Source organism: Oncorhynchus mykiss, chromosome 24, assembly GCF_057628025.1.
Source record: "Oncorhynchus mykiss isolate SJ-2025 chromosome 24, ASM5762802v1, whole genome shotgun sequence".
In the NCBI taxonomy this organism is placed as follows: domain Eukaryota; kingdom Metazoa; phylum Chordata; class Actinopteri; order Salmoniformes; family Salmonidae; genus Oncorhynchus; species Oncorhynchus mykiss.
The window spans coordinates 22116063-22131837 of record NC_143045.1 but is presented as its reverse complement, the minus strand read 5'-3'; the positions used below and the strand labels follow the sequence as shown (position 1 = coordinate 22131837).

Here is a 15775-nt window from a genome sequence, read left to right as displayed (position 1 = left end):
TTTAAGGGTGGGTTATTTAGGTGAATTATATTTATATGTTGGCCTAGTATGGTTCCCAATCACAGGCAGCTGTTTATCATTGTCTCTGATTGGGGATCATATTTAGGTAGCCTGTCATGCGGGACTAGGTGGGTGAGGAAGGAGTCAGGCGCAGAGGGTGCCAAGTCCAGAAAATACACACACATAACATAAAGACAATCCCGCACAAAACAAGGGCGGGTACACGTACTTTAAATAAGGAAGCTCATTAAGCACATACAGAACACAGGTGAAACTAATAAGAAAAAACAAACAGACAAATGAAAAAGGGATCAGTGGCGACTAAGGTGCGCGCTAAATAGAGTTTCAATCGGTGACGACCTTGAAGTAGTTGTTCCCCTTGCTCTGCAAGGGCCGTGGCTTTTGTGGAGTGATGGGTAACGATGCTTCGTGGGTGACTGTTGTTGATGTGTGCAGATGGTCCCTGATTCGAGCCTGGGTATGGGCGAGGGGACGGTTTAAAGTTATACTGTTACATTGATGCTGTTGACCCGGATCACTGGTTGCTGCGGAAAAGGAGGTCAAAAGGGGGGTGAGTGTAACGGATGTGAAACGGCTAGCTTAGTTAGCGGTGGTGCGCGCTAAATAGCGTTTCAATCGGTGACTTCACTTGCTCTGAGACCTTGAAGTAGTGCAAGGTCCGTGGCTTTTGAGGAGCGATGGGTAACGATGCTTCATGGGTGACTGTTGTTGATGTGTGCAGAGGGTCCCTGGTTCGCTCCCCGGGTATGGGCGAGGGGACGGTCTAAAGTTATACTGTTGCACGAGCACCGCCAGCGGAAGTCGTGACATAGCCATGCTTTGTGGGATCTTGATTTTGTATAGTTACTGTTTAGCCTGCAGAATGTTAGTCATTTATAGTTTGTTGTTTTTTGGGTGTTCATCAAATAAAGAAAGACGCGTTGTGCCAGCTCTACGCTCCAGACCTCCAGTGCGCCTCCACGGCCCAGTATAACCTGCGCCGGCCATACCTACTGTGTCTCTAGTGCGCCTCAAGTCCAGTACGTCCTGTGCCTCCTCACCACACTCAAATCAAATTTATTTATATAATTTATTTATATAGCCCTTCGTACATCAGCTGATATCTCAAAGTGCTGTACAGAAACCCAGCCTAAAACCCCAAACAGCAAGCAATGCAGGTGTAGAAGCAAGGTGGCTGGGTGTTAAATGTAATTTCATAATTCCAATATGTTTTCATTAATTGAATTAACTTAGTATATTTTATGAGAATATGTAAGATTCTTATTTGCATAAAATAGACAGACCAGTCTTATCAAAATTAGATAATAGTATTTATTCTCGTAGCGCGCTCCAATGTAACCATGAACAACAGTTTATATACAAAATATGACGTTATAGGTTATAAAATGTTCTTCCTCCTATCAACCAGGACCAAACAAAAGTTGAAAAATGTATTCCCACCCCTTCGCTCTCTCACTCCAGACACACAGTTAACTTCAGAAGTTTTATCTTGATTTTTCATCCATCACCATTCAGCAGACAGTTCCAGCTAATGGAAAACCCAAGAAAACACACACTGCCTTATCTAAACATCCCAGAGTTAAGTTGAGTCGGTTAACGACCCTTTCTGCTTACTTAAAAAACCCACAATTCCAGTCTTCTCCAACCTAGCTGGAATGGTATTTATTTTATTTAATTACCCCCTGTCTCATGCTCCACAATCCCTCCCTTATGAATTAATATTATTAATCAAATATAATAAAACAGAGTATAAGTTTCATTAGTTATAGTTCTATTTAAAATGTAGATATTGTTTAGTCATTATTCATAAAATTCCTAACACTGGGAAAAACTCTGTAGAATGGCCAAAACCTAGGAAGAAACCTAGAGAGGAACCAGGCTATGAGGGGTGGCCAGTCCTCTTCTGGCTGTGCCAGGTGGAGATTATAACAGAACATGGCCAAGATGTTCAAATGTTCATAAATGACCAACATGGTCAAATAATAATAATCACATTAGTTGTCGAGGGTGCAGCAAGTCAGCACCTCAGGAGTAAATGTCAGTTGGGTTTTCATAGCCGATCATTAGGAGTATCTCTACCGCTCCTGCTGTCTCTAGAGAGTTGAAAACAGCAGGTCTGGGACAGGTAGCACGTCGGGTGAACAGGTCAGGGTTCCATAGCCGCAGGCAGAACAGTTGAAACTGGAGCAGCAGCACAGCCAGGTGGACTGGGGACAGCAAGGAGTCATCATGCCAGGTAGTCCTGAGGCATGGTCCTATAGCTCAGGTCCTCCGAGAGAGAGAAAGAAAGAGAGAATTAGAGAGAGCATACTTAAATTAACACAGGACACCAGATAAGACAGGAGAAGTACTCCAGATATACCAAACTGACCCTAGTCCCCCGACACATAAACTGCTGCAGCCTAAATACTGGAGGCTGAGAAAGGAGGGGTCAGGAGAAACTGTGGCCCCATCCGATGATTCCCCCGGACAGGGCCAAACAGGAAGGATATAACCCCACACACTTTGCCAAAGCACAGCCCCCACACCACTAGAGGGATATCTTCAAGCACCAACTTACCATCCTGAGACAAGGCCGAGTAGAGCCCACAAAGATCTCCACGGCACAACCCAAGGGGGGGGGTGTCAACCCAGACAGGAAGATCACGTCAGTGACTCAACCCACTCAAGTGACGCACCCCTCCTAGGGACGGCATGAAAGAGCACCAGCAAGCCAGTGACTCAGCCCCTGTAATAGGGTTAGAGGCAGAGAATCCCAGTGGAGACGGGGGAACCTGCCAGGCAGAGACAGCAAGGACGGTTCGTTGCTCCAGAGCCTTTTTCCGTTCACCGGAAAGTAAAGCATTGCAGCCATCCACTTCCTTTTGTCTGAAACACAGGCTTCTATTAAGGGCAATTTTGGGGCTTCACCATGTTTCATTGTCGTCGGCGGTCCGGAGCCTCCTGAGACGGTCGGCGGTCCGGTTCCTCCGGCGACGACCCGCGGTCCAGTTCTTCCGGCGACGACCCGCGGTCCGGTACTTCCGGCGACGTGTCCACTAGCGGAGTGGGTACTTTGCCCCGCACAGGAGCTGCCCCCGACGGTAGATACCCACCCGGACCATCCCCTATTGAGTCAGGTTTTGCGGCCGGAGTCCGCACCTTTGGCGGGGGGGGGGGGGGGGGGGGGGGGGGGGGGCTTTTATTTTCTATGTTGGTTAGGTCGGGGTGTGATTTAAGGGTGGGTTATCTAGGTGAATTATATTTCTATGTTGGCCTGGAATGGTTCCCAATCAGAGGCAGCTGTTTATCGTTGTCTCTGATTGGGGATCATATTTAGGTAGCCATTTCCCATTGTGCTTTGTGGGATCTTGTCTATGTATAGTAGCTTCACGTTTCGTTTGTTCGTTTTGTTGTTTAAAGTTTTCTATTCCAAAATAAAGGATTGAAACATACCACGCTGCATCTTGGTCCACTCCTTAAAACGATAAGGTTAGTTAAAACTCAAAAATCCTCCCCGATGCTATTCAAATATGAAAGTTTTGAAGTCACTTATTAGCGGCATCCCTTCAAGACACGACCCATTCTAGGCTATGTATTTACGGTACAACAAATGTAATTTGTTAAAAAAAAAGTAATATTGAAAAAATAATGACATATGCAACAGATATGAAAGTTTCATAAGTAGGTATAACTGAGTAGTTACAACTGTTATTAATAGGTAGCTAATTGGTTGAAATAGTTAAATAGTTAATTAACTAGATTCAGCTCATTTTTTGGACAATTTTTTTTTCCTGAGCGGATGATGGGGACCGGAACATAAATAATGTGCACTCTGCAAATTTACACAAAAAGCCCAACGGATCATTGTAGGCTATGAGAATTTATTCCGAAAACTTGGGGGCGGGGATAAAATCAATAACGGGACTAATTCGGGCCACAAATTGACAATCCCTGAAATATTGTGATCGTCATGCAGCTACTTGTCAAATAGCCTGAGGTGGTGTATGGCTACACTGGCCTAATAGAATTAGACATATGCTCAATATTTGGCAAGCACCAAAAAACAATCACACATTTTCAATCAATATGGTATAAGAGATATTACAGAGTATTTAGTCAATGCATACATAGTAAGTGTCTGAATTAGAATATCACAAGTATACAGGTTTTATTTCACTTGTGATCAATAAGAGAACAGAGAACACAGAGAAATGACAACCATTTAATTAAATTGACACGCTTATATCAATCATAACACAGATACAGCTACAAAAAAAGGAGAAATACTGTACATAAAATCCTAAAACCACATGTAAATCTTGCTACAGCTGCTATGTTCACTTGAAAGATTAAGTGAAATTACAGTCGTGTTTATCAGTATCCCCAAAAGGATAAGCTACAACCAGTATGTTTAACACTGTAATGCATTTCATGTTACTAGCTTGGCTAAAAACACATGAACCATCCCCATTCCCCACAACGTACCATTACATACTGCATAGAAATTATGAAAAAAACCTTAGTTTTACAGCAGCTATATCAAATGTTATTGCAATGCCATCACCGAACAGAGTCAAACAACACTTAACATAATGCACAGGCCTGACGAAAAATCCAGTACATGTACTAGGGAGGATGATGATGAATCATAACTGTAGATTCATAAAACAGTTAATATTCATAGAGCACAGCTTAAAACAGTCACCACATTCCTACCCATTATAAACAAAAATGAAACAAGTATTATTGTGTATAAACCCCCCCCCCCCCCAACCCTTCCCCATACAATACAGGTTAAATAAACTGTCCCCCATAAAGCCTATGGAATGTTAGTGTCAGACAAGCTCGCCCAGTTGAATAACAAATTCCTGATATTGACATGATTGCATGTCATTGCTGCAAACCTGCCCCCCTCCCTCTGACAACTGCCCCAGACTACAAAAGAAAAGGGAAACACACAATGACCATAACTTTTCTTCCAGAGGTGTAAAAAAAAAAAAGGGGGGGGGGGGATAAGTGTTTCTACAATCTTACTACTACACAACCTGCCTTTTCTTAAGAAAATAGTTGATAAAAATATTCCTCTGCATTGTACAAGAAAGGAGGTACGGGGAGCACTGGCAAAAGTGTAAGCTTATTATTCTGCCTCATCCTCCTCTTTCTCAGGCTCATCTGCATCAGCATCTGCCTCTTCTGCTGCCTCCTGGGGGATGGAAAAAAATAAGTCTCATATTATAGGATAGTTATTTTAGGTCTTGTTGGTTACACAATATTTTTGTGTGTGGGGGACAAACAGTTGTCAATGCCAATTATAATAGTTGGCCTGTTTGTAATACCTAATACTCCTGATTTTGAATGCTGTATATATCAGTGGCATGGCATATAGTATAATTTAAACTAAACCAACAAGTCTTGCCTCCTCATTTTTGGTCTCTCCGTTTTCTGCCGGTGCTGTTTTTTCCTCAGGAGCTTCTTTCTTCTCCTCAGGCTTGACCTTCTCTACTACCTCCTTTACTTTTTTGGGCTTGGCTGCTGCCTTGACTGGTGTCTACAAAAAACAGACAAACATGAGATACATGTCAATGTAAAAGTGCACAGTACGCATAATATATGGTTGCTTTTTGGTTTCAGCAAAAGCTGACAACTACAACATTTGTTTTCACCTTTGTCTTAGGCTCTGGTTTAGCCGGAGTAGTGGGTTTCTGCAAAATAATTAATATTTGATAATTAGTCCAATTACAAATAGACAATAGCATCTATTAACCGAACAGATCATAAATAGGCTATACAACATATAAATATTATGATATAGAGTAAACTTACTGATGACAACCTCGTGGATCGCCTTTTTGGCTGGTGAGAAAAACAAAAAAGTTATCAGTTATTGCAGAAAAAGTATTTATTTATAATGAACAAATATAACAGCATGCAATACTAACCTCGACTTCAGTGTCATTACTTGCCTGTGGGGGTGGGGAGAGAGAGAAAATAAAATGTTAGCAAAAACCAAGAACAACAATCCCACAATCATGGATCGGGAGCTGCTGGGAGAAGTGGGACTGTAATGCTTGGGGAGGGGGAGGGGCTCACATGCTGTACCCCCGCCGCTCCACCCCCAAATTAACGAGGATTATGTAATCCGAAACTGGGTGGGGGAGGGTAGGCTAACGTATTTACATTACTATGCCATTTCACTTTTCTCTTTGTCATGATGCAAAAACAGAGCCTTTGTGGTACTAGTTACCGGGAGAGCGACAAGTAAAACAGTATGTTAGTCAGGCTTTAGTAGCCTGTAAACATAAAGGCCAAATAGCAGCCCCCTCAATCCACCAGCAACACACGGAGGCATCCATCCACCCGCCATGTCAACCAGTCTACGGTATGTTCCCGCCATTAGTAATATCTATAATTCCCTGAACCACCCCTATACTTTCCCGTATGCGCTTTCGTGCATGTCCAGAGAAATTAAATGTTGCATAATGCAACATTGTTAGGGAAGCAAAGACAGGAAATACGCACGAACAAATAACAAAACATTTTTTTTATTACCGTGACCACCTATAATTCAGGTTGTCTTTTTCTTTGAAAAAATAAAATTATATGACCCCATTTAAGTGATACATAACGATGAGTTGGCGATGCCTTTCGTATTTGCAAGGGCTGCCATGACACTCCAAAGACTGTACCTTTCCATGCCATAGGGTGTCGCGCATTACACTACGCTTTACTGCACACAGGACACAAAGTGATAATATAGGATGCCACAAGCGTCTGTTTTTTTAGGATTAAAACGGGGCTATTAAAAGTATTTGAATACAAACGTGAACGTACTATGTAGGCGATTTAAAGCACTTCCAATATTCACAAAATATCCTATAGTTCATGCACGCATTTCTGCAATGGCAACATGTAGCTTACTTACATCGCTGATGGGTTACACCCCTTTGTCTGATCTCATTGCTGAGAAGGCTTTTAAGCTACTTTACATTAATGAAATACCCAATATATGCGTCAAATTAAATGATTACGTAACTTATATAAAAAACACAAGCTGTGATAGTTTATTATGTACGGATTATTAACAGGAGAAAGTGAGATCGAATGGAAAATTCTACCACACTAAGTAAAAAGGCGCCACTTCCATATCAACAAGACAGGCACACAAAGACACATTCAGACTTTAGAGCAAAAGTGTTACATTGTATCAAGCATATTTTAGCGTACATGCAATTGTTGCAGGTATTTATAAAACACTTCCTGTGTTAAATTATATTGTAAAATAAGGTTTAAATTAAGGTACACAATCCAACTTACTTTGCTTCTTTTCGGCATGGCTGCTTTACTTGTATTGTCTAGATAACAAATTAGCCTTCTCAGTTACTGAAAATTCAGTGCAGGCTTCTGAAAGTGTTCGATGTAACTCAGTCAGTACCTTCAGAACACACTGTAACTAACATAAATGTTCCATCAGTAGGCCTACGTACGGAAACGAGCTGAAACCGGATTGGATCCCCCTCTCTATATTATATTCCTTATCCTACCAACCTGACGGCCGACGCATTCTCCGCCCCTTGTTGCCATTGATTGGTTTTAAGGTCCAGGCAACATATTTTTAAACCATAGCAAGTTACCTGTGTGGGTATGTCTGTATGCCAATCAGTCGTTCCAACTTTCGATTTTTATTAAAGGGGTGGGAATAGCTCGATTCAAAATTGTGTTATTTTCGTTGATATTATATTAGAACAATGTATACACACTGTAAATGACCCTTATAGAATTGTCAATATTTTTTTAGTGAATAAAGTAATTTTGTACATTTAGCCAATGTGGATAATGAATTGATATATTACATCTTCTTATGCATATATTTTGCACATTTTCATAATGATTTGAAGTTAATAAAATATGCTGTATTTGAATAAATAAGAGTTTCTAATGTGAAAATCAGCCCGTGGTTCAGACTGGATGTGTCTTCCATTTATGATAAGCGCAGCAGCAACAAAGGTTGATAAGAAGAAATGGCTGACGGGTGCGCTTGGTTCCTGGTGCTGGGATCTGTCTTTTTGTGCAATCTCTTCAAAATACTGTTGCCGACCATTTCCTCTTTCGTAAGTAGGGGTTATTTAGGCATTGGTCGTGTGAGAAATGCAGGGTTGGCTTGTAAATCATGTAATGTTTTGGCAGATTTGCCCAGGTTAAATTAGCTAGCTTGATATTTCACCTCTCGCGCCCCTCAAACAACGAAGCTAACCAACCATTCCGTCCTGTTGGCAAATTGTTACATTGGATCATGGAAGGTGTGTTAGGCCGATAATATTGCCAGGTAGATAATGCCGTGTAGTTATCTATTGGCTACAGATTCAAATAGCAACCATAACATGTCAATACATCGGAAGTCTTATGGTATTTCTAGCCTATAGGCATAGAATATGGGTTGTTATAAACTGGGTGGGTCGAGCCCTGAATGCTGATTGGCTGAAAGAAATGGTATATAAAACCATTGGGATGACAAAACATTTATTTTTACTGTTCTAATTAATTTTGTAACCGGTTTATAATAGCAATAAGGCACCTCTGGGATTTGTGGTATATGACACATATACCATGGCTAAGGGCTCTATCCAGGCACTCCGCATTGCATCGTGCGTAAGAACAGCTCGTAGATGTGACGTTTTGGCCATATACCACACCTCCTTGTGACGTATTAAGCAATATACTCCTAAACCACGTGTTGCATGTTCTCATGCAATAAACCACAAATGACCCATGGCCAATTGCCAAGGCAATTTCATTACAAAGAAAATAGACTTTTAAATGAGTAAAACATTTGGTATCCTACATGTGAATGCAATTCATGAACGTCATTGACTATCAGACAACACATTTAACAGGATGACGTACAGTGTTTATCGGACATAATACAACTTTCCAATACTTTTGCACTTTTGTTGCAGTAACATACTGGTAACTAGCTCTCAAACTCTAGGTGGCATTCTGCCTTCTCCCTTAGTTTTCAGCCATTAGCTTCGTTCACGACTACCTCATGTGAACTACAATCCTGAAGCTGTGTTTTAATGTTTAGGAACATCAATAATCATCACTTGCGATTCGGCTTTCGAAACATAGGGAGAAAGAATGTTTCAAATAAAAAATCTACACTCACTGTAGCAGTTTTGCATAGATCCATACAGCTATGGGGGCCTCCATCCGAAGAAATTACACTTCCGCCACACTTCCCGAGTTACATTTACACACAGGTGTTCGGAGCATGCTAATTAGCACTGGTGGCCGCCACTTGGCTGCCATAAACAAGCGCTGTAATATGGAGATATGGCCGCATGTGAACACTAACCCTATCAAGGTGTGTTTAAATTTACCTTTATTTGTCGCTGATATAAAATATAAGGTATTTTCTTATGCTTCCTGAGTACGTCAAGCGATGCGTGGTAATGTTCAGATTGAGCGTCGGGGCTCTTAAAGTTCCACTGTATAGAAGACGCCTTCGTCCAATGAATTATGTGTAATGAAACTGAGTCATGATCAAGGGAAAACTGGTAACCATCCCAAAGTTATCTCCTATCAGAAACCAGGCTAAACCTGTAGTGTATTAGCCCTGCTGCAGCAGATGATGCTTTTATTCCTTACGTATTTTGTAATTTCTCATTGAAAATGAAAAAAAAAAACATATGGAATAATAGCGCCATCTGTTGGCAGTAGGCCTAGAAATGTGTGTTTGCTATGTTCTAGCAAAATATAAAATTAAATGTTTGTCTGTTGGGATGTGAAGCTGTCGAAGGTCCTTCAGAACGATGTTGAGCAGGAGAGGGATATGAGGGCTGAGATCCAGGAGATGAAGAAGGAGCACAACTCCGTTAGCATGATGGATGAGTTTGCCAGATACGCCAGACTAGAGCGCAAAATCAACAAGATGACTGACAAGCTGAAGACACATGGTGAGAGAGACACACAATTTAAAGTTGGTTTAGGTGGTCGGTGTGGAAGAGGGCGTGGCAATGGGCGTGGTCGGGCCAGTTGGCTCTGCTGAATTTCTCTACACCCCTATCTTGGCCATGTAGAGAAATTTCCTGCATTTCTACACATTTTCTCCATGGAGCTGAGATACATTTTTGCAGTTTTAAAGTTAATTTCATGCAATTCCACATTCTGCAATAGAGCTAAGAGAATTGTTTTAAAGCTTATTTCTTGCAATTCGTCATTGCTAATACTGCTAAATTCATTGCTTTTGGAATTTTCAATTCTCCCTGATATTCTAGCTTTTATAAAGGTTATTTAATTAAAAAAGATATGTCTTAAAATGTTCTACATACTTTATAGCTGGTTTTAGTTGTTTTAAGTTTACACTGAAAGTGTTTTTCCACCCCAAAAATGTATTGTATTATTATAATTGTTTAAATTTAACACAGTTTGGAATTAGGTGGCCTGAAAAAATGCTTAGGCTGCCCACCCACACCTTATAGTGAGTAGGGTTGCACATTTTGGGGAATATTCAGAGGTGGAAACTTTCCATGGGAATATATGGAAATTAATGGAAATACATGCAAATGAATATAATTTAAATGTAGATGTTTTTGGCATTGGATATATTTACCATATCATATGGAGACAGAAACATAAACATTTTTACCTTATCATAAGTAGACATAATTGCAAATTATGACATCCTTCCAATAGAAATAACAAAAACTATTTAGTTACGAATTGAACTTTAATTAAATGAGTTGACTCTTCACATGGGATGATTTCACTGAACAACAGAAAGGGAATATTGAACGATCCCCAATGATCCATCACATCACCCAAAAATGTTTTCAACATACATCTATCTGTAAAATGATAACCAAAGCTTTAGTTTCTAGACTCTTCTTCTCAGGCTTCCATGTCTTCTCCCTGGACCTCCTTAATGTCCACCTCTTGAACATCAGACTCTGAGGCCTCATCTTCACTGTCACTTTCCAACCTTGTTGAGGATGGCTTGTTGTCAGGCTCAAAAAGCCTCAAATTTTACAGAATGGCCACCAATTTTTCAATCCTTGTATTGGTCAGCCTGTTGCATGCTTTGGTGTGTGTGTTCTCAAACAAGGCCCAGTTGCGCTCTTAGGTGGCTGATGTTGGTGGGATTTGAAGGATGATGGAGGCAACAAGGGAAAGAGCCTCAGATCCACAAAGTCCTTTCCACCAGGTGGCTGATGAGATATGTTGGCATGACTGCCATATTGCATCTCCATCCCAAAGCCCTTGCTTGGAAGTGTACTTTGCCAAACTGTCAAAAATCTTGCCCTCATCCAGGCCAAGTGGGTGAGACACAGTAGTGATGACACCATAGGCCTTGTTGATCTCTGCACCAGACAGGATGCTCTTGCCAGCATACGTAGGGTCCACCATGTACGCTGCGGTATGTATGGGCTTCAGGCAGAAGTCTTTACGCTTTTTGATGTATTTCAGAACTGCAGTTTCCTCTGCGTGGAGCAACAGGGAAGTGGGCAGGGCAGTACGGATGTATTCTCTTACATCTGCAAGCAGAGTCAACATCAGACAGGATGGCATTGTCTCCCTCAATCCGTGCAATGGCTACAGGTTTCAGGAGTTTCAGGCTGTTTACCACTCTCTCCCAAAATACATAATCTAGGACAATCCTCTTGATGGGGCTGTCCATATCGGCAGATTTCTTCTTGGAGAGACTCCTTCCCCTCCAGGAGACTGTCAAACACGATGACAACACCACCCCAACTGGTGTTGCTGGGCAGCTTCAACGTGGGGTTCTTATTCTTCTCAATTTGCCTGGTGAGGTAGAGTGCTGCTATAACTTGATGACCCTTCACATAGCTAAACATTTCCTTGGCTCTCTTGTAGAGTGTATCCATTGTTTTCAGTGCCAAGATGTCCTTGAGGAGCAGATTCAATTCATGAGCAGCACAGCCAATGGGTGTGATGTGAGGGTAGGACTCCTCCACTTTAGACCAAGCAGCCTTCATGTTCGCAGCATTGTCTGTCACCAGTGCAAATGCCTTCTGTGGTCCAAGGTCATTGATGACTGCCTTCAGCTCATCTGCAATGTAGAGACCGGTGTGTCTGTTGTCCCTGTCACACCCTGATCAGTTTCACCTGTCCTATTATTGTCTCCACCCTATCCAGGTGTCGCTTGTTATCACCGGTGTATATATCCTTGTGTTTCCTGTCTCTCTGTGCCAGTTTGTTTTGTATGTTTCAAGTCAACCAGTGTGTTTTTCCTGTGCGCCTGCCTTTTCTATTCTCTTTTACGAGTCCTCCCGGTTTTGACCCTTTCCTGTTTTCTGGACGTTACCCGCCTGCCTGACAATTCTGCCTGCCCTGACCTTGAGCTTGCCTGCCACACTGTACCTCCTGGACTCTGAATTGGTTTTGACTTTTTGCCTGTCCACGACCGTTCTCTTGCCTACCCCTTTTGGATATAATAAATATCAAAGACTCAAACCATCTGCCTCCCGTGTCTGAATCTGAGTCTCGCCTTGTGCCTTTATAGTACGAACTGGCCATGACAGACCCAGCAGATTGGACCAGCTCCGCCATGCTATCTCCTTGCAGGGAGCCACCATTGGGTGGCATGAGGATCTACTGCTGGACCTTTTGGAAGGGCTTCGTTCCCTGACAGAATGTCACGACCAAGGGTTCAAGGCTATCATGGTGCGAATCAGTGAGTTAGCTCTTATAGGCAATCTGCCACCTCATGCCTCCCAACCACCCAGTAACCTGTCTACTATCAGTGGTGGGTTTGTACAGCCTACCCCTGCTCCCCGAGAACCCCCGAATACCACCTCCGGAGTGATATTCTGGGGATCCTGGAACCTGCCGGGGTTATCTTTCTCAATGCTCCCTTATTTTTCAGAATTTTTTGGGGGGGGAATATCTCCATACAGCCAAGCGCCTTAACTCCAGGCAGGCTGGGTGGGCTCTCTTATTGACTAGATTCAACTTCACCGTTTCCTACCGCCCAGGGTCCAAAAATGTTAAGCCTGACGCTCTCTCCCGCCTGTACAGTTCCTCTGCCACACCCTCGGTCTCCGAAACTATTATCCCTACCTCATGCCTTGCAGCCACAGTGGGTTGGGGTATTCAGACAGCAAGCAATGTAGATGCAGATGCTATAGCTCCCTCATTTACCTTCTATATAAGATAAGGGGCAAAAAGGCGGGAAACCAAATGATCCATACCTCTAGGTTTTTCAAACTGCTCTCTGCTGCCTATAGGGGACTTGCATGTTAATGCACCATGTGTGGGAGGTGGGGTTTAGATAACAGACTGAGTGTGTACTGGGGGGCCTGTTGTTGCAGTTGCTGCCTGTTGCTCTCCTTCATGTCCAGGCCATAGCTCTGAACTATACAGAGGCAGGAAGCATAGTATAGAGCTCCATTCCGACTGTGTCATACAGACACACACTCCATTGACTATCAGACAACAACCACATGTCTCCAACAGCCATTTGACGAGTTAATGTCATATGAATGACAGCCGTTGCATTACACTATGGCGCCTGCCCTGTAACTGTAAGGGTTATGACCGAGCCAACAAGGAAATACTATACTCAGATGGATTTTATTTTTTTGTTATGAAAAACTATTATGGACAAATTCTCAGGAATGAGAATGGTTTGTTTGGAAAACATTCCTCAGTGGATTTTGTTTGAAGAGATCTAGTTTTGAATTTGTCAAAATGGCCAAAAAAGTCCACACGTTCACTCTTTACCACATTGTTTAAATGAGTCACAATGCAGGTGACCTTGATATATGGTGTTTTATATGTTGTCTCAGTTCAGGGCCACTGCCTATAAACTAACATGCCTTCATGTTCAAATCCTGTTGTTCAGTGACAGGAATATTTCACTATTTTGGAATCAAAAGCATTTTCACATTGAAATGCACCACATGTATTTCTCCAGTAATTCTCCAGTCTAAGACACTGCATCTCAGTGCTAGAGGTGTCACTACAGAGCCTGGTTCAATTCCAGGCTGTATCACAACTGGCTGTGATTGGGAGTTCCATAGGGTGGCGCACAATTGTCCCAACGCCGTCTGGGTTAGGGTTTGGCCCGGGGTAGGCTGTCATTGTAAATAAGAATGTGTTCTTAAATGACTTGCCTAGTTAAATAAAGATACTTTTTTTAAATTTAAATGCACTGTATACACTGGTCACACATCAGTCTTATTTGTCCCTGCCAACCCCTCCCTTACGCCATACCATAAAAAGCAGGTTCTATTCCAATGCATGTTGAGTAGTATACACTGAAATTAATTGTGAAGAACACACAAAAGGCAAGTGTTATTAGATCTGCCAAAATTCCTAACATTTAATGTATGTCTGTAGGCATTTTAGTGGATATTTAGAGAATGGATACCAATAATTAATTTAGATGGTTCCTGTGCAGATTGGTCATTTAGTTTTTTCTTCTTACAGTCAAGTCAAGAACTGCTCAACAAGCCAAAATGAAATGGATGGTGAATATAGGTTTTTATATCCTGCAGGTAAGTTAAACATTTAAGTGAAAAATATGTCCTATATTCTTTAATAGGTACAAAATACACATACCCTTTTTTAAATGTCAGTTGTCACCACCAGAAGACATGCACAAGTAATTCTGATGCACTGAATCCGGCTGTTTTCTCTTGTCTCTCTAGGCTGCTCTGATGATCTCCCTGATTTGGAAGTATTATGCTGACCCAGTGACTGTTGTACCCAGTAAGTGGATTGCCCCCCTGGAGCAGATGGTGGCTTTCCCATCTAGAGTAGCAGGTAAATTGTGTGATTTCAACACCTGAGAATTGAGGCCCACACTCGCTTTCAAAGTGGGTAAATTCATTTTAATCAAGTTTAGTGTTTAATGTGTAAAATACTTAATTATAGACGACAACTGAATGTCCCTTTTATTCGGTCTCTTTAAATACTGAAGATAGAATCACATGACCCTTTTCCATCTTAACATGGAATTCAAAACTCTGTGTTGTCTCCAAATTCAACTTTATTTTCTTTTGAAAATTGTCATCAAATACTGCTAACCGACAACTCTGACGAAACCTATTTGAAACCAGTCTTTTTATCCTTTCAGGTGGTGTTGGAATCACATGCTGGCTGGTGGTGTGCAACAAAGTGGTGTCTATTGGTCTACATGCTGTTAGCTAAGGAATGGTATCTTCTCACGTCTTATTTATTCCCCAAATGTTCTGAGAATGAAGTCAGGCAGTGTTACTCAGCGCTTTGATATTACAGTTTAAACCGGTACTGTTGGTATGCACCTTTTTACAAAGCACCCCATATTCAAAGGTTGCCTTACATTGCCAGTGTTATTGCACATATTTGACGGTCTCTCATGTTGGCTTTGGAATTGTATGTTGTTTCACAGGTTGCTACTCTGCGAAATGATTGTATGAGCATGTTTTAATGAGCATGTATTTAAATCTCATTCCAACTTATTGAGATGAGTTGAGCAAGAAGTGTTAAAATTGTTTAATTGTTTACGTAATTTTGTTAATTTGTTATTCATGTTAATTGTAGGCATGGTCTGTGGCAACATTTTCATTTTGCTGAACCAATATCACAAAGTTTACTGTTTGGGTTTTGGAAGTGTTGAAGTATGCATAAGAAAATATGCGTACTTCAACACAATAAAGAATTTGAAATCCGAAGGCCTCAAGTGTTGGTTGTTCTTAGCATCTTGGGTATTTTACAGAAGTTGTTACAAAATTGTACAATGTACCATTGTGGCATAGGAATGGTCTTCATT

General features: G+C 41.6%; 2 protein-coding genes across 4 annotated transcripts; one reads left to right on the top strand and one right to left on the bottom strand.

Annotated features, from left to right (window-relative positions):
• Positions 1–4211: 4211 nt before the first annotated feature.
• Positions 4212–8026, bottom strand: LOC110504007 (uncharacterized). The gene is made up of 5 exons (XM_090218718.1): positions 7318–8026; positions 5943–5966; positions 5827–5856; positions 5667–5705; positions 4212–5551 (listed from the first exon to the last, which is right to left on the bottom strand). The coding sequence occupies exons 1-5, from the start codon at positions 7333–7335 to the stop codon at positions 5396–5398; spliced, it is 267 nt and encodes an 88-aa protein (XP_090074844.1). The 5' UTR covers positions 7336–8026; the 3' UTR covers positions 4212–5395.
• On the top strand, positions 6135–15677 carry LOC110504006 (guided entry of tail-anchored proteins factor 1). 3 transcript variants are annotated; one of them, XM_036961211.2, is made up of 5 exons: positions 6135–6382; positions 9791–9956; positions 14452–14519; positions 14673–14787; positions 15101–15677. In XM_036961211.2, the coding sequence occupies exons 2-5, from the start codon at positions 9833–9835 to the stop codon at positions 15172–15174; spliced, it is 381 nt and encodes a 126-aa protein (XP_036817106.1). In that variant the 5' UTR covers positions 6135–6382; positions 9791–9832; the 3' UTR covers positions 15175–15677. The 3 variants fall into 3 exon arrangements, with proteins under 3 accessions (XP_036817106.1, XP_036817104.1, XP_036817105.1); XM_036961209.2 differs by lacking the exon at positions 6135–6382 and adding an exon at positions 7980–8111; XM_036961210.2 differs by lacking the exon at positions 6135–6382 and adding an exon at positions 9498–9557.
• The last annotated feature ends 98 nt before the right edge of the window (positions 15678–15775 follow it).